This window comes from Mastigoproctus giganteus, chromosome 1 (assembly GCF_048544385.1).
Source record: "Mastigoproctus giganteus isolate SK-2022 chromosome 1, ASM4854438v1, whole genome shotgun sequence".
NCBI classification, from domain to species: Eukaryota; Metazoa; Arthropoda; class Arachnida; order Uropygi; family Thelyphonidae; genus Mastigoproctus; species Mastigoproctus giganteus.
This window is the reverse complement of record NC_143575.1, coordinates 15027600-15046457: the sequence shown is the minus strand read 5'-3', so window position 1 is coordinate 15046457 and position 18858 is coordinate 15027600. Positions and strand designations below refer to the sequence as shown.

At 36.5% G+C, this 18858-nt stretch overlaps 1 protein-coding gene across 1 annotated transcript in view; it reads left to right on the top strand.

Moving 5' to 3' along the window:
* Positions 1-18858, top strand: part of mst (misato mitochondrial distribution and morphology regulator) — a 102513-nt gene that overhangs the window by 48980 nt on the left and 34675 nt on the right. Inside the window, exons 6-8 of the mRNA XM_090382792.1 lie at positions 3346-3505; positions 6120-6237; positions 13213-13359. Of these exons, the coding sequence (XP_090238918.1) occupies positions 3346-3505; positions 6120-6237; positions 13213-13359 (425 nt within the window). The remainder of the gene's footprint in view (positions 1-3345; positions 3506-6119; positions 6238-13212; positions 13360-18858) is intronic.

Sequence of the window (18858 nt, the reverse complement as noted above, 5' to 3'; positions counted from 1 at the left end):
TTCTGAGATGGATTGCAGGGTTGCTGTAGGGCAAAAGGCAGAGGGTTGTGATTAATGGATATTTTAGAGATTGTCAATGTTATAAGTGGGATCCCCCAAGGATCCGTTCTTGGGACACTGTTGTTTCTGATTTTCATAAATGACATTGACGAAGGGATAAAGGGTGTGATGTCAAAATTTGCTGATGGTGCAAAAATGAGTTGCTAATGATCAGTGTCAAGCAGTGCCCATTCAGGATGAATTGAGTAGGCTTCAAGAATGGTCAGAAAAGTGGCAGCTGGGTTTAAATGCAGCAAAATGCAAGGTCTTACACCTTGCAACCCCAAATAGCAACCCCAAAGCAGTGTAAACAGGTTGCTAGGAAAGCTTGTTGCGTCCTATTGATTTATCAAATAATATCCTGTAGAGATAGGGAAGGCATAATCCCACTGTATAAGGCAATTGTGTAAGAGTTCATTTGGAATACTGGGTTCAAGTATAGAGACCTCATTTGAAAAAAAAGACATTCAGCTTCTTGAAAGGATCCAAAGATGGGCAACTTGCAGGCACCTCCATAGCCAGGTGGGAAGGAGCAGCAGTGTGTAGCATACGCTTCTTGATTAGACCAGGGTTCAAGCCTGTCACCACCAAATATGGGAGATGCGGAAAGGTCAGGGAATGACCACCGCATATTCCTGGAGCAATATCGCCTTAGTTGCTAATGCTCCTAAAAACCAAATAACTAACAACAATGGGCAACTTGCATGGTGAGATTGGCAAAGGGATGACTGTATGCGGAAAGACTTTGATTATGTGTGCTATGTAGCTTGGTAACGAGGCACCTAAGAGAGGACCTGGTTTAAGGTTTATAAGACTCTGAGAGGGGTTAGTAATATGAGTGATGGCAGAATTTTCACTGTTATAAAGAATTCCAGAACTAGGGGTCATAAATTCAAATTATAGGGGATGAGGTTTAGACTAGATTGTAGGAAGTTTTCTTTGAGCCAGTGAGTTGCTGATTACTGGAACAAGTTGCCTTCACAGGGAGTTGTGGCTGAAAATTTGAAGAAATTCAAAGGTCAACTTTAACTTGATAGTTACCTATGTACAGTGGGTAGTTCATAATTTGTATTTTCTTCTTTTTTTTTTTTTTTGGCTGGTGCAGCAAAAGCCTGTGGTTTCCTTGTGCTATATGGCTAATACTAACTGTAGGAGGTTAACCTGACATGTGTAGAAAGGCAGCTAGTTCCTCTCTTCTGGTGTGAATAATGCATTTTGCTTGTTCCTTTTAAAATTTGTCATTGTTTGAAAATATGAATATAGCACTTCTATCAAATGCCTCACATCCATTTACTGAAGTCATTACTCCCTTATGTGTTAAAGAATGCGATGTCTATATTTGTTAGGCAAGCAGTTATGAAATTGTCCCCTTCCATTTTAGAAGTTGATTGCCAAAGCAGACTAAATCAGAAGGTTTAGATAAAAAAAAAAAAAAAAAAAAAAAAAAAAACTTCCTCACTGAACAAAAGAAAAATTCAGAGCCTAATACCTCCCAAACATGAGAGGTATTAGAACCTATAGTACTTAGTACCTTGATTGGGTTGGAGGTTGAGAAGATGAAAGAAGATATTTGTTGACATTGGACTTGAACTTCTGTAGACTGTAATTTTCAGGAAATACGTATGAAGGAAGCTTGTTCCAGAAAACGGCAGTTGAATGAATAAACGAGGAAGATGAAAAGTTGATTCTGTGAGTTTGAAGTTGGACAGTATATTGATGTTGGCTGGTGGCTGCACGTGTTTGGACTGTTTTGAAAGAGAGAGAGAGCAGGAATTATAGAAGCCAATTCAGAAGAACAGTGCCCATGGAAGTATCTGTAGAAGAGGCATGCAGCAGAAACAGTACGTCTATGAGACAGCGAGTGGAGAGACCCTGTTAGAGATGAATCATTAATTAACCTAACTGCCCTCTTCTGAATGGAATCAAGAAGCCTGAGAGAGGTTTTGGGGGCACCACTCCAGATGTGGGAACAATATTCCATGGTAAGGCGGATTTGTGATTTATACAGAGTGAGCAGCTGCTTGGAAGAAAAGTAATGCCGAGAGCAAAAGAGAAAACCAAGTTTTTTAGATGCAGAGGAAGCAATATTTGTAATGTGCTTGTGCCAAGATGCCAAGAGAGAGAGATTAGAAGTCAGAGTAATCCCCAAAAGAGATATATCATTTTGCCTAGAAATTGGAGTGTCACCATAGATAAGCATAGGAGCAGAAGAATCCTTTTGCGAGATATAAGAAAAGACTGAGTTTTAGAAGGATTGAAATCAACTAAGTTGTCTTTTCCCCACTGGAGAATTACCTGAAGATTGGCATTCAAGGAATTGGTAGTAGATTTTCGAGAAGTTTTTGAAGCTGATTGAGCAGGACAAGGTTTCTCAAAAGGGGAAGTGGAATGCAATGTGCTATCGTCGGCAAAACTATGGATAGGATTTCCAGTCAATGGAAGAAGGTCATTAATATACAAGAGGAAAAGAGTGGGGAAAGAACTGAACCTTGAGGGACACCGACATTAGTGGAAAAGTTAGAAGACAGAGAGCCATCTACCATCACTCTCAGTGAGCGATCAGAGAGAAAACAGGATAACCAATTACTAAAAACAGTTGGCAAACCATAAGATGGAAGCTTGTTTAGAAGACCTTTATGGCAAACACGATTGAAAGCCTTTGAGATGTCAAGAGCAACTACTTGTGTTTCACCGAACCTTTCCATTGAATTAGTCCATAAATGGGTAACATAAGCCAGAATATCACCAGTGGATCATTTTTTATACACTATTTTTTGGTAGAAAAAGGCAGGGAATAATTTAAAACAGAAAGCTTTAAAATTTTCTTACTGCAAAGTTTCCAAGTAGCAAAGTGGCCAGAAAAGTTGAAGCAACAAAACTTTTAGGGGAAATTAACATGGAAACATGGTGCAGTAATGATATTTTATGACATACTTTTCCAAAATAAAAAAAAATTAATGCTGGAGATTGGAAGTGAATACCATAGTGGAGGAATGCTGAAATTAACACTGACATAATTCTAACTGATATTTAAAGTTTTCTTTTTTTATTTTTTGTACAGAATACACCAGAGTGCCAAGTAATGGTTTAAATACAAAAGTATACAAAATATTTAAAAATTTCAAACTTGTTCTATGAATAAATTTAAAATATTGGGTATTTTGTTGGAATCAATTGGAATGTGAGGTTTTTTAAGTAACGGTTTAAATTTTGGAAATTTAGAGAACATTAATTAATTTAGTATGTATGAAGAGAATATGTTTTAATTGCAACTCTGCTATCAGTTAAAATGAATTTTTCTTTCAGCTGAAACTTCCAGTGTTGCAGAGGGATCTGGATCATCACAATGGTTATTTGAGAAAAGGTTTTATGATCTTGATAACAGTGTGGAAGTATGGTCAGATTTTGTAAGAATTCATTTTCATCCCCGAACAATGTATCTTCTTAAGGATTACTGCCACCGTGAGTAGGTATATCCCACCATATTAATTTTTTTTAGTTTTTATTAGTTAGTTGCACATATGCACACTTGTTGTTTTGAAATGTCTCCAAATTTCTCTATGGCAGAATAATGATTCCAGTGCTATTTTAGAAAAAGGAACACTAAATATACCGTGAAACTAATGTGGGAAATTAATGCTATAATTAGGTTATATTTGGCAAGGTGTGATTACCCCAATAATCGAAATAAAATCAAATCATAAAAATAAGAAAAAGACAAAGCATTAGTTTTCTGCACTAGTTTCATGCTGTATTTGGTGTTCCTATATCTGCAATAAGGCCTCTAAGTTATTCATACATACCACAAATTTAAACAGATACGCCAACCGTTTAAAACTGATTTAATAATAAAATAAAATGATACAAAAGACTGTAAAATAATATTTACAAAATTTGATTATTTACGAAAAAAAAAAAAAAAACTAGTTTAAGACAAAAATAAAATAAAATAAGTAAATACTTAAATATAAATTTAAAAGCGATAAAAACACTATTGAAGCTTTCGGAGGTGGCTGCCCCCTTCCTCAGCAATAATGAAACTTAAGTGACACATCCTTAAATACCAGGTTCACGGCACACGTGGATGACCAGGCGCATGCTCGGTATTCCTTTCACGTGTATCAGAACCAGAAGTGGCCTGGGGGTGTGGAAAACTAAAACGTTTATCTCTGGCAAAAACCACCGCCTCAAAAAGGGGGTGAAGTCGTACTCCCCTATCTCTATTCATGCTATTGTTGCCAGAGGATCCAATTCACAGACTTTCCAGCCACTTGCGGTCCCAGAATCTATGTGCCCGGTCAAGGATGACAGCGTTGTCGGGAGAGACCTGGTGTTGTTTTTCCCAATAGCGCTCGGCAATGGCAGATTTATTGAGCTCTGCGGTCCGTATCGCTCTTGAATATTCCCCCAGACGGGCCTTAAGATGCCGTCCTGTCTCCCCCACGTAACATTCCCCACAATCCGGGCATGTGATCTCATATACGATCCCACTACTAGAATCCCTAGTAATGGGGGGCCCCAAGCCAAGACATTTTCCTATAGTGTTCTAAAATAGATTAATGTTTTCAGTAAACATCATAAAAATCTTGATTAATTTAAGCAAAAAATCCAAAAGTACAAAATTTCATTTATTTGCCACCTAACTTTTATTTATTTTTTATTCTTTTTTTTTTATTATTATTTTTGGGGGCCCCCAAATATAATTTGCCTAGGGGCCCCAACTATCCTTAATCCGCCACTGCAGAGGAGGCCTTGAATGTATTGAAATCTGATTTATATGCGACTGTTATCTTTCTCCTCAATGTGAGTTATAAAACGTTATTGTATAAGTAGGGCATAGTTTTGTTATGTATGTAACGATGAGAATATTAGGTTGTTACTTAGTGCACTGGTTCGTATTGGAAAGGCATTTTGTCATGAGTTGCCTTGATATTGAGCTACTCTAAATAAAAACACTGCTGCAGTGTAAAAGTATATTTCTTTTTATTTAAAGTGTATGCTACTACCCATAGTGCTGCTTTGACTCTTATTGGAGTCTCATTGGTAGATGGATGTGTCTATCCTGGATAGACACATCCATCCAGGCACTGTTGAAGACTTGAACAACCCAGTGACAAAATATCCACAGTATATGAGATGCTATCTACCTGACAGTGAGACTCCACTAAGAGTCAAAACCACAGTATGGATAGTGGCATACAATTTTCCATTGGAGCAGTGCTTTTTATTTAGAGTAGTGCAATACTGAGGCATCTTGTGGTGAAGTACCTCCCCAATATGAGATTGATGCATGAACTAGAAAACCTAGTTTGCTCATTGCTATATACATGATGAGGCTTTTGGCCCAGCTTTACTTGAGTTTATTTTACCTGGTGCACCATCTTGCATATTATGGATATATCTTGTCACTGAGTTGTTCAGATCTTCACAGTGCCTGCCTGTCTGCCCTCATGGTTATCACAATGGATATCATTGTTCTTCCCACGTTGGGTGGAAAATGTTTGGTTTTGAATCCTGTGAATGATGCAAGTTTTTATGGGCTTTTTTGCCAACATGGCAGAATTGATTGGTCTTAGATGTGACGGTTGCATGGTTTTCTTCTGGAAACAATTTTTTTTTTAATCAAGAAAACAGACAAATCGATCATACGATAAATGTGTTGCCTTATAGCCTTAATTGCTTTGCTGCTTAACACACACACCCACCCACCCACACTCAAATACTAGAAAATAGTACCTACCCACCAGTGAAATGCCAGTAGGAGTTGAAACCATGATATGGGCAGTGGTATACACTTAAAATGAAAAGTAGTACACTTCTCCATTGGAACAGTGCTTTTTATTTAGTGTAGTGAAATACCACAGCAATCACAGTATGTGATTGATGTCTAGCAAACCTATTTTGCTCAGTGTTGTGTACATAATGAAGCTATGGCATACTTGTACACTAATAGAATAGTTTGTATGTTTCAACGTTGCCTGTAATACCACCCCCTCTCTCTCTCTTTTTCTCTCTCAGTGGTGGAAGATTTTACATATTTAGAGCTTAATATGTTATTTATTTACTTTTTTTTTTTTCAGTGAACAAGAACCATTTGACCTGTTTGGCTGTGGATATAATAGCTATCACAATGAATTGACAAGAGATAATATAGAAGATAGAATAAGATTGCTTGCAGAAGAATGTGATTATCATCAGGTCAGAATTTTTTTTTTTTTTTTTAATTTAAACATAGTGACTCAAAAACAAGAGTCAATAAAATATTGTAATGGTGTAATTTCCATTTTTAAAAATAATTTACATAAACCACACTAACTTTTCAAAATAATGATGAAAATGGTAGTTTGTATTTACATTTGTATTAGTGTTAATAATGACAATTGATGCAAAAAACCAAGCTTATAAAGCATCAGCAAAAAAAAAAAGAAAAAAGAACTTTGTTCCAGCAGTCAACCACCACCTGCTAGCCAAAGGCAAAACTTCTGCACATCTGTTCAGCAACAATCCTTCCTGAATTTGAATTTATATCCCCTAATGTGTAGTCTGAGCAAGAGGAAGAATGCCATCAGCACTGAGCTTGTTTAATCCATTCGAGGTCTCATTCCAATGCCTCAATCAGATCATCTCACAGGTGCCCAGTCTCCAGGCACTGCAATTGACAGAACTGAAATCTTTCTTGGTAAGCTTCCCCCTTTTAGTTTCCCTTCACCAATATCAGTGCCCTTCTCTACACCCATTCCAGCAGATCTACATCCTTCCTAAAGTGAGGTGTCCAGACCTTTATACAGCACTCATAATGATCTGATTGAGGCATTGGAATGAGACCTTGAATGGATTAAGCAAGCTCAATGCTGATGGCATTCTTCCTCTTGTTCAGACTACACGTGAGGGGACATAAATTCAATGCAGTAATTGCCTCCGTGTCCCTGCCACCAAAGTTCTTGAATAACATTGACAAAATCCCATGAGCTGTTCAGGCAGGCTGTCTGCATTGTTAAGATTATCCCCAGTTCTTTTTCATGTTCCAAAAGGGCCTCTCACTTAACCCTGGGAGACTCCACTAATAACATTACCCCACAAAGAGCAGCATTCATTAATAATCACTCTCTGTCTTCTCCCACTCAACCATCCCTTTATCCATAGGAGTAACTTGCCCTTAATGCCACTCTTCTCCAGTTTTTATAGCAATCTTACATATATATATGATCTTTATTGTAAGGTTCCTAGGTACACGCAGGTACCCTGCCTTTACAAACCCTTCACGGCACTTAGCCAGGGGTTAATGTGCAGCGATATCAAATATTTTCTGAAATCTAAGTATATGATGACAATTAATTTATGCATCCAGTTCCTGTGTTAATGTGTTGCAATATCCAATCAAATTGGTCAGACTAGGTCACTCCCTTAAGAAATCCATGCCGTGACTGCAGTATAACTGCATTAATGTCTAGATGGTCCTGCATTACTTCTTTAACCAGTGACTTCATTATTTTCCCTGAAAATAATGATTCCCTTTTGTGAATTGGGGATACATTTTTGCCTCTCAAGCCCATAGGGACAATGACTATATCCACTGTGAATCCAAAAATGCTCTCATAATTATGGCTAAGGCTTTGCTTACCTGTTTTGTTGCTTTCCTTAATATAATTGGATAGATCACATCAACCGTAGATGCCTTTTTAATGTTTAGCTTCAACAATTTTTCTTTCACTTTCCTCTCAGTTATCACAAAATCATTAAGCTCCCTGTTGAGTTTGATAAATTTCTGGCATCCGCTTTCCTAAAGAATTTCTCATGTGTGAATGTAAATGCAGAATACCTATTCAGTTTGTCAGCAACAATTAAACCATCGACATCAAATTTTTTTTTTTTTTTTGGTAGTTGTTGGCGCATCGTCTTCTGTGGCCATAATGCACCTCCCAAGGTTTTTGCAGTACTTTGATCCAAGCCTGAGGCGGGATTCGAACCCGCGACCATTGGGTTGCCAGGCAGGCACTTTACCCACCCGGCTAGCCTGGTCGGCTCAACATTAAATGGACTAATGTGATTCAACCCCCTTCTTTCTGCTATTTAATATAAGTAAAGAAGTCTTTGCCAGAGACATCTTATAATCTGCCTTAGTTTGCCTAACCTCTTTTGTCACTTGATTACAGACTAGTTTATATGTTTGTTTGTTTGTTATTTGGTTTTTAGGAGCATTAGCAACTAAGGCCATATTGCTCCGGGATATGCGGTGGTCATTCCCTGACCTTTCCGCATCCTCTGTATTTGGTGGTGACAGGCTCGAACCCCGGTCTAATCAAGAAGCGTGTGCTATGTACTGCTCCTTCCCACCTGGCTACGGAGTCACCAGTTTATATGTACCATAGCCTTCTGTATCACCCGATAATTTATATGCATCCCACATATTTATTCTCTGTCACAAGTCTTATCAGTCAAATCAGTTAACAGAATGAAAACTTGTTAGATATGATGAGTTCCTTGTTAGATATGCTAAATTTGCAAAATACTCTGTTTAACACATTTCAGAAATGTGTATGTTGATCTACATTTTTCATATGTGTGCTCTTTCCTTAAAATAATGCAGTCAATGTGTGAATTATTTCATTTTTCCAGTTTGTACTGCCAGCTGTTATCTGTGTTTCTAACTAACTGTAGATAAAATTTATACTAGATGGCAGTAAGAATATAGTTTTGAAAATCAGAGGAGGAGGAAGATATTTCATCTGTTAACCTCAGTTGTTCAATTTGGGCGTACAGAAGCTAAAATTGAAGAAATTCTTCTGGAATTCAGATCAAGAAGTTAATAAAATTAAATTAGACATAGAAGATATTATTGCTCAACAGCAAAAAAGTGCCGACTGGGCTAGCCGGGTGGGTAAAGTGCCTGCCTGGCAACCCAAAGGTCACGGGTTTGATTCCTGCCTCGGGCTTGGATCAGAGTACTGCAAAAACCTTGGGAGGTGCATTATGGCCACAGAAGACGATGCGCCAACAACTACCAAAAAAAAAAAAAAAAAAAAAAAAAAAAAAGTAATGAGCTTTCATTTTTTTTTTTTACTTTAATAAAATTTTTGATATGGTTTTTGTCAGTAATTTTATTCTCATGTTCAGCAGTAAAATCAAAATGTGAACAAGTTAATATTTAAAGTCATTTTTGTAGAAAGTTTAATTTTCCAAAATTTAATGAAAAAAATAACTCTCTCCACAAAGCCCACTGCTATCACATTCACTACTTGGGGCTCTCACGTTTGGAAAACCCATTCACGAAAGAGTTATATTTTGTATTTTCTTTCAAGCTAAAAGAATTAATATGTTTACCTATTACTGAACAAGAATACACATATAATATGCTTTGCATGCTCATTACCATATTTAATCACATTACAGTATTAAGACACCTAACTATCTCAGAAAAGATATAGCACAGAATGAGCTTATCAGCTTAGTACACTGATATGCACCCTGTGTATTTCTTATGTATATTCTAAAGAAATGCTATACTGCAGTAGCTGATTATTGCTGTTGAAAACTTATTCAGTGTATATTTATCATAATTCACTTAACTTTAGGGAATGGGATTACTAATTATAATTACTAATTATAAAACTGATTATAATGGATTAAGCACTTGAACTGTTGAGGTAGGCAGACTTGACTATAGTTTTTCCTGTGTATTCTGCTATTTTGTTATCCATCCATTCAACATAATGGTAGCTACCAGTGGATGCATAGCATGCATCATCTTCAATTTTTCATTATGAGAATCCACAAATTATCATGCAAACTCAGTTTTAAGTGCAATTCAGTGTTAATATGTCAAGATTAAGTGATTAGGAGATTAAGTGACATCAAACAGTATCTTGAGTTTTTGCAGTGCGTTGGAGGATGTTTCTTTTAGTGTCTGTTAATTATATTCAGTGGACTTTTGTTAAATTTCATAATGCATTTATTTAGAATGCTACATAAAAATAACTAAATAAATAACAAAGCTCCTATAAAACTTAATAATATAAATAGCAATAAGAGCTTAATAGATGGTACTCACCTCAATTGATCTGCTTAGTTACATGGAGTTGAAGTGGAAATTAAGTTTAAAATAAGTTAAATTGAATAAATACAGAATTGTTAAAACCTGTAATTAAAATTTGCTCAAGGAAGTAGAAGTGCACTACCTCGTCCCTGGTTGTCATTTGAAAAAATATTAATATGAAAAAACTTCCAATATATGTGCTTATTACCATCATAATAGCTTCAGAACGAATCAAACCAGCACCGAACTTACAAACCATGTACATTTTCACAACTACAACCCCCTGGTCAATTCAGCCATTGCAATTATTAAATTAGGATCTAGTTACAAAATCTTCCAACATAAGGCACTTGTCATAGAATGGTGTCGCCATAACACTAAATTTAACGTTCTAAATACGAAACTGCCAACCAACCTTTCTCCGGTCTGGAATCTTACGAGCATAAGATTCCCATAAGATTGAAATGCATTATGGAAACATAGGAATTCTTTAAATACACAATTTCTTTTTCTCCTATCATTGCCAACCGAAGACGTTTAACATGAAAGTTGCTCGTTGTGACTATTGGCTTCACTTGTTTCATATTAATATTTTTTCAAGTGAGAACCAGGGATGAGGTAGTGCACTTCTACTTCCTTGAGCAAATTTTAATTACAGGTTTTAACAATTCTGTATTTATTCAATTTAACTTATTTTAAACTTAATTTCCACTTCAACTCCATGTAACTAAGCAGATCAATTGAGGTGAGTACCGTCTGTTAAGCTCTTATTGCTATTTACATTATTAAGTTGATTATACAATGGTTCATTAAGGAACTCTATAAATCATCTAAGCTCCTATAAAAGTAACTCACTTCTCAATTACTAAGTAAAAAAATTTGCTATTTATTTAGTAATTGATCACATGATAACTAGAACCTCTTAGACTTTAATTTAATAATACATAAAAATAAATAAAGTTAATTATTAATGCGAAAATAGAATGCACTTGAAATTTAATTCTGTATACATTATATAACTTGTTTATTTTTATGTGAGACTTCCTTGTGAAATATTCACCTACAATTTTGAGTCACCCTGTATGCTTATGTGCATGCAATCATGCACATGCGCATGCACACACACACACGCCTCTTAGGAATAGATTTGAGCGAAACAAACAATGTATGGTGTGACTGTAAAAGATTTTTGTATATAGCTGCTGTAATTTTGTGGCACTCATCTCTTGAAACATTAGTATGTTCACAGAAGCTGGGGCGCCTCCATAGCCAGGTGGGCAGGAGCAGCAGTGCTTAGCACACGCTTCTTGATTAGACCGGGTTCGAGCCCATGACCACCAAATACGGAGGATGCGGAAAGGTCATGGAATGACCACCGCCATATCCCCGGAGCAATATGGCCTTAGTTGCTGATGCTCCTAAAAACCAAATAACAAACAAACAGAAGCTGGGTGCTAGCTTTTGGTTGTTCCTTCAGAATATCACAGAGATAGTTCGTCGGTTTAAGATTGCAAATCTAGATTGCTTTGGACTGATCTCAAATTGTGTTTTTCATAGTATCAATCTCTGATTTCTTGCATTAATAAGGTTGTGTGATATAAGGAATTTTCATACTGAGATAGGTAGAGTTCTTATTTCTAGAATTCCCTCAGCACACATTAGATAAAAACTGCCCACGATCATGTGAAATTGTCAGTAATTCCCAATAATCATCAGAATTTGTGGACCAAATGGACCTAGGGCATTCTTATGCCACCAGATAGTAATATTATTTGTCACTTCCCAGTATCATCTATTACTCTTGCAAATTTCATTGATTTCTACTCTAAGCAGCTAACAGGTATTGGCTACTACTTTGTGTTGACAAATTAGGCTTGAATAGCTGCACATCATAATATCCTTCGTTATGCAGTGCTTTTCTTTCTAATGGTTGTTAGCCCAGTAGTTTTTTCTTTCCAATTTCACTGTTTAAAACTGTGTTCCTTTCATTTAGGAATATTCTTACTGAAAATGACATGAAAAATATGAGAATGAAATTACTAATGAAATGTGTTCTTGAAAAGTGTATAATATTAATTCATCAGCAACATTTTAAAGTTTTCTAGGCCTATTCTGACTGATTGTCTTATGTTCTTAATAAAACATTTTCCATATGAAAGAGTAATCTTTTACACTATACCCTCAGAAGCATTTAGACTCTAGTACTTTTCAAGAAAATGAGTATTCATTGAGGGAATTGATAATGCAAATTTACATTGTATATTTATGACATCTGTGGAATACTTTCAATTTATTTATGCTAGCATTCAATTGATATATATATTTTTTTTTTTTTTTTTTTTTTTCCTACTCTTTCTTCAGAGCAGTTGTCAACTGCAACTACTTGGTCAGTGAGGAGTGTGTTGGTTCTGTCCTGATCTGATTTATTAGATAATTTCAGTAACATGCCAAGGACTCGGTCAAGATTCTGTGCCACCATCCCACATCTTTATTATTTTGCTCCTCAAATTAGGTGCGTACAACTTAATTTTGTGGATGTAAGCATCATCCCGCATATATCAGTACATTTCTTTAGAAATAGGTATGTGTAGATAGTATTAAATTGCCCAGAATGTCTATGTAGCTTATGACTTGCAAGAGCTTTAGGCATGACAATGTGGAGGCCCTAGTTCAAACCATAAGAAACAGTCTTACACCATGACATTTTGTCTTCCTCCAGACTTCATTATTGGAGAATAGTCAACAATTTCTGGGCATTCTCCATTAAACCCTCTTTCCACTGTTTAAGAATACAAAAATGGTGGATGCTGCACCACTCCAAGAGTGTTTGGTATTAATTTGTTTCACATTTTGAGTCATAGCTCTACACCATGAAAACAAAGGCTACATAAATTCATGTGGATAGTAACTACATACTTAACTCCTGCCAATGCTGAGTCCTCTGACCTCACTGCTTGCAGGGGTTATTCTTCTGTTATATAATGTATATAACTGCCTTTTTTCAGAAGTGTATGTGTGCAAGTACTGTTAGCCTAGATAGCCCAGGTAGATTTAAATGTTAAGATGGTTCGTTTTTATCAAAATGAAGTTGTAGCGAATTTTCTTTTGTTTTTAACATATGAAGTCTAATTTTTTTTTAGGGTTTTCATGTACTGTTTGATGGCTATGATGGTTTTGCTGGGGTTGCAAAATGTGTCCTTCAGCATCTAGAAGATGAATATGCAAACAAAGTGAGATTGTGCTTTCCACTTTATCAGCATGATTATTGGTTAGACAAGAAACCACAGGTAGCTATTTTGTTTCACATATTCTAAAAATTTTCTTAATTACAGTCTATAGAAAGATCAAATAGGGAAAAAGAGAAGTAGTGCCTTTATTTGAGGTTGTTTGTAATTCTGAATGATAAAAACTTTCACTTTCAGCTAATTGTGAATTAGTTGAAATTCTTTTTTTTTACATTTTTTTTTACATTTTTAGGTACAGTAAAGCCTGGTTAATTTGAAGTTAAATTTAAATAGGTTTAAAGTATCTGTGCAAGTTCAAGACATGTCAGAGTTAGCATTAGTAGAGGCATTTGATGCAAGAAAGCAAGCTTATGCAGCATCAGCCAAAAAAAAAAAAAAAAACCCACTTCCACTTCACCCCTCTGTTCGTTCAAAATACCTGTCCAGCTGAGCCTTAAACTTATTTAGGCTATCAACCTCCACCACAAGGGATGGAAGTCTGTTCCACCAACCAACCACCCGCTGGCTAAAGGCAAATTTCCGCACGTCTATCCTACATCTGTCTTTCCTCAATTTGAATTTATGCCCTCTCAGGTGATTTTTCTGAGCTAGAGGAAGAATCCCATCAGCATTGAGCATGCTTAAACCATTCAAGGCTTTATACACCTCTATCAGATCACCTCGCTGGTGCCTAGTCTCCAGACACTGTAATTTGCAAAACTTAAGCCTTTCTTCGTAAGAGCACCCCTTTGTTCCATTCACTAATCTTGTTGCCCTTCTCTGTACTCGTTCCAGCAGCTCTACATCCTTCTTGAAATGAGGCCTCCAGACCTGTATACAGTACTCTAGGTGTGGCCTGACCATTGCCTTATACAATGGAATAATCACCTCCTTATCCCTGCTGGAAAAATTCCTGTATATCATTGACAATACTCCATGAGCTACTCTTGCAGCCCGTCTGCACTACTCAGAGAACTTCATATCTGCCTGCACAACCACCCCCAAGTCCCTTTCATTCTCTACCACTGTCAGGGTAGTACCACAGAGTTGATACGTTGCTCTGGGGTTGCTGTTTCCCATGTGTAGTACTTTACATTTGTCAATGTTGAACCTCATTTGCCACCTCTCAGCCCATCTGCTCAACCTTTCCAGATCCTGTTGCAGCAGCATAGTGTCAGTAGTGTCCTTGACAACCCTGCCAACCTTCTCAATGGGTGAAATGGGAAGCGTGTTTTTTTTTTTTTTTTTTTTTTTGCTGATGCTGTATAAGCTTGCTTTTTGCATCATATGTCTCTACTAATGATAATGGTAATACTCTTTGTCAGCTGTTTTAAAGTAACATCCAACTTGTCCCCAGTTCATGCAAGCAGTCTATGAGCAGCTTATGTAGCTATAATTAGCAAGAGCAGTTTAGTGCTACTTTATGAAGTTTACTGAATATGTAGCAGTGCTGGAAGAGAGAAATGTCACCGTTTTTTTGCATGGATTACATGTATTAAAAAGCATATGATATCCAAAAATATGAATTTCTTCTGTTTAGAAGGTGTGCACAATTATACCTAATAAAAAATACCATACTTGTTTTAATGTATAGCTCATATATATGGAGCTGTATAACTATTATGGTGGTAAAAACAAAACTCTGTGACTTTGCTTTACATGTAAGAATCGAAAAAGATTTTTCAATTCTTACATGAAAAAGATTTTTCGTACTGTGTTGTGAATTCCCTAAAGAAGAATTATTAATGTTTTTGTACATCTTTGTACATCGAGTGCAGAAGTGTTTTTTCCTGCTCTGAATCATATATTTTTTTATGCACTCTCAAATTGAACACATATATGTAAATTCTTGCACAGTACCTGCCTACATGGTAAATCATGAATTTTGTAGCATTAGGGATCAGTGATTTTATGATTAGTATTTTTCCCTTGTAGTGTAAACAAAATGGATTACATGTGCACTAGTAGTGTAAGTTACAGTTATGTGAATTCTAAGTGTTTCCTCATTCTGTTCTTTAGAGGTGAATAGAAATGTAGTTTAAAGGTGTCATATACTGTATAACAATACTATGTGCAGTACACTAGTAAATTTTCATTGTAACAGTGTTTACCTGTACGGTTTCAGCATTTTTTTTTTTTTTTTTTTGAATTAGACAAGGTACTCACAAGTTGTGCCCAATTCAGACTTCAAATTTCATTTTAGACTTATTTTGAATGATTCATAAAACCCTATATTTCATTGGTTGGCAACAATAGTGACATTGAAATCGCTGCATTTCGGATAATCCAGTATCAAATTAATCAATTATACTATAATTGATTTCACATACCATTATTTCAGAATTATTGTAGTTCAATTATTGTAATCATTGTATAGCTATTCCCATTTTTAGGTATGTTTGCATATATGTGCATAAGTGCCTTTTGTCTTTACTACCCTATCCATCCTTCTGTATGTAACAACTCAACTTCTAGAGGATGGACTTTCATTAAAATCAGATAAATAGAAAATCAGCAATTATTATTTCATTTTTTTCCCATACAGTTTGAATGAAAAAAAGAAATTTATAGATTAAATGTAGTTTTAATGCAGTATTGTTAAATTTAGGTAGTCCATGCATGCTTTGCATGTATTGTTAAGACTCATGTATGACTCGTGAATGTGGCATTGCTTGTGAAAAGATACATATATATAGAGAAAAGATACTTAAAAAAAAGTATACAGGAGGAGAGTGATAAATATTATACAGTTGTAATTAAAACGAATGGCTAAGTTTAGAGAAGTAAAAGTATAGTTTCATTACATGTTCTGTAAAGAACAATCTTACTAAATAATTGATTAGGAGATAAGTATGCTTACTTTTCACTTTTATTAATCATGGATAAAGAAAAAAATTCAATTAATTTAAGCAAAAAGTCAAATGCATCTGAAATGTAATGCACCATATACATTAACTAACTTGTTACTGATCCTCAAACGTACATGATTTTTTACTAAAATAATTTTTTTCTTTTTTCTTTTTTTTTTTTTTTTTTTTTTTATGTAAACCCCAAACACGAGAGGTATTAGAACCTATAGTACTGGTACTTGGTACCATGCTTGGGATGGAGGTTGAAAGGACGAAAGAAGATGTTTGTTGACATTGGACTTGAACTTCTGTAGACTGTGATTTTCAGGAAATAAGTATGAAGGAAGGTTGTTCCAGAAAACGGCAGTTGAATGAATAAATGAGGAAGATGTAAAGTTGGTTCTGTGAGTTTGAAGTTGGACAGTAAATGGATGTTGGCTGGTGGCGGCACGTGTTTGGACTGTTTTGAAAGAGAGGGTGGGAATTATAGAAGCCAATTCAGAAGAACAGTGCACATGGAAGTATCTGTAGAAGAGGCATGCAGCAGAAACAGTACGTCTATGAGACAGCGAGTGCAGAGACTCTGTTAGAGATGAGTCATTAATTAACCTAACTGCCCTCTTCTGAATGGAATCAAGAAGCCTGAGAGAGGTTTTGGGGGCACCACCCCAGATGTGGGAACAATATTTCATGGCAGGGGGGATTTGTGATTTATACAGAGTGAGCAGCTGTATGGAAGAAAAGTAAGGTTGAGAGCGAAACAGAAAACCTAGTTTTTTTAGATGCAGAAGAAGCAATATTTGTAATGTGCTTGTGCCAAGAGAGATTAGAAGTCAGGGTAATCCCCAAAAGAGATATATCATTTTGCCTAGAAATCGGAGTGTCACCAAAGATAAGCATAGGAGCAGAAAAATCCTTTTTGCGAGATATAAGACAAGACTGAGTTTTAGAAGGGTTGAAATCAACTAAGTTGTCTTTGCCCCACTGGAGAATTACCTGAAGATTGACATTTAAGGAATTGGTAGCAGATTTTCGAGAAGTTGAAGCTGATTGAGCATGGCAAGATTTCTCAAAATGGAAAGTGAGATGCAATGTGCTATCATCGGCAAAACTATGGATAGGATTTCCAGTCAATGGAAGGGTCATTAATATACAAGAGGAAAAGAGTGGGGGAAAGAACTGAACCTTGGGGGACACCGGCATTAGTGGAGAAGTTCGAAGACAGAGCCATCTACCATCACTCTCAGTGAGCGATCAGAGTGAAAACAGGATAACCAATTACTAAAAGGCCGCCGTAGCCTAGTGGTCAGGCGCGCGGGAGCATAAGTACACGTGCCTTGAGTGACCGGGGTTCAAACCCGTGACTGCTGAATACGGTGCTGTTTCTTGTATTCTGTCTATCTTGTGAACTCCTCTGATCGTTTGGTCGTCCCGGAGTATAAACAGAAAATTTATTTTTTTTTTTTTAAAAACAGTTGGCAAACCATGAGATGGAAGCTTGTTTAGAAGACCTTTATGCCAAACACGATCGAAAGCCTTTGAGATGTCAAGAGCAACTACTTGTGTTTCACCAGACCTTTCCATTGAATTAGTCCATAAATGGGTAACATAAGCCAGAATATCACCAGTGGATCGACACTGACGGAATCCATACTGGCGATTTTTGATCACACGGAAGGTTTCTAGGTAGTTTAAGATCTGGCGGTTAATTGATTTCTCCATTACTTTAGAAAGAGTAGAAGTAATTGCAATGGGACGATAATTGGATGGGAGGGATTTGTCACCCTTTTTAGGAACTGGCTGGATATGAGAAAATTTCCAAGTAGAAGTAAAAACACCTTTGGAATAAGAAAGTGAAAAAAGGCGGCAAAGAATAGGAGTAAGTTCAGGAGCACGGGTTTTGAGAACAAGTGGAGAAATACCATCAGGACCTGGAGCTTTCTTAGCATCAAGATTCATCAAAATCCTTCTGATATCCTTTTGACGGAAGACCACAGGAGGCATTGAATGGAGCGTGTTAGGAATGGTGGGAGGTGTTTTACCAAGATCATTAATACATGAGCTCGAAGAAAAATGGGATGCTAGCAGGTCAGCTTTATCCTTGGCTGAAGTGACAACAGAACCATCTGGTTTGGACAGAGGTGGGAGCAGAAATGGGCAAAAGTTGCGGCCAATAGCTTTGGCAAGAGACCAGAATGCTCGGCTACCATTAGGGCAAGAAGCAAATTTTCTACTCTTAGCCTGTTCGAGCTTTAGTTTGGACTGATTAATAACTGCTTTACAATTGTTGCGAGCTTTGGTGTAGGCAGAAAATGAAACTGAAGAATTAGCAAGAAGCCAATTACAATATGCAACATTCTTCTCTTGGACAGCCTTAGCACATTTATTGGAAAACCAAGGTTTGGATAAAGGACGAGATTTTAAAGTGGAGTGTGGGATAAAGGATTCCATTCCTGCAAGAATAATTTCACTGACATGATCTGAGCAAACGTTGACATCAGAAGTTTTGAAACAGTAATCCGACCAAGGAAAAGAAGAAAAGAAGTCTCGCAGGTCATCCCATTTTGCATTCTTGTAATGCCAAACAACATGAGGTTGGGAATAGCCATGAGATAAAGGTTCCATTGGAGAAGAGACAATCACCAAGTTGTGATCTGAAGTGCCTAAAGGATCTCTCACTTCGACCTTGTACTTAGAAGGGTTGTTTGTGAGA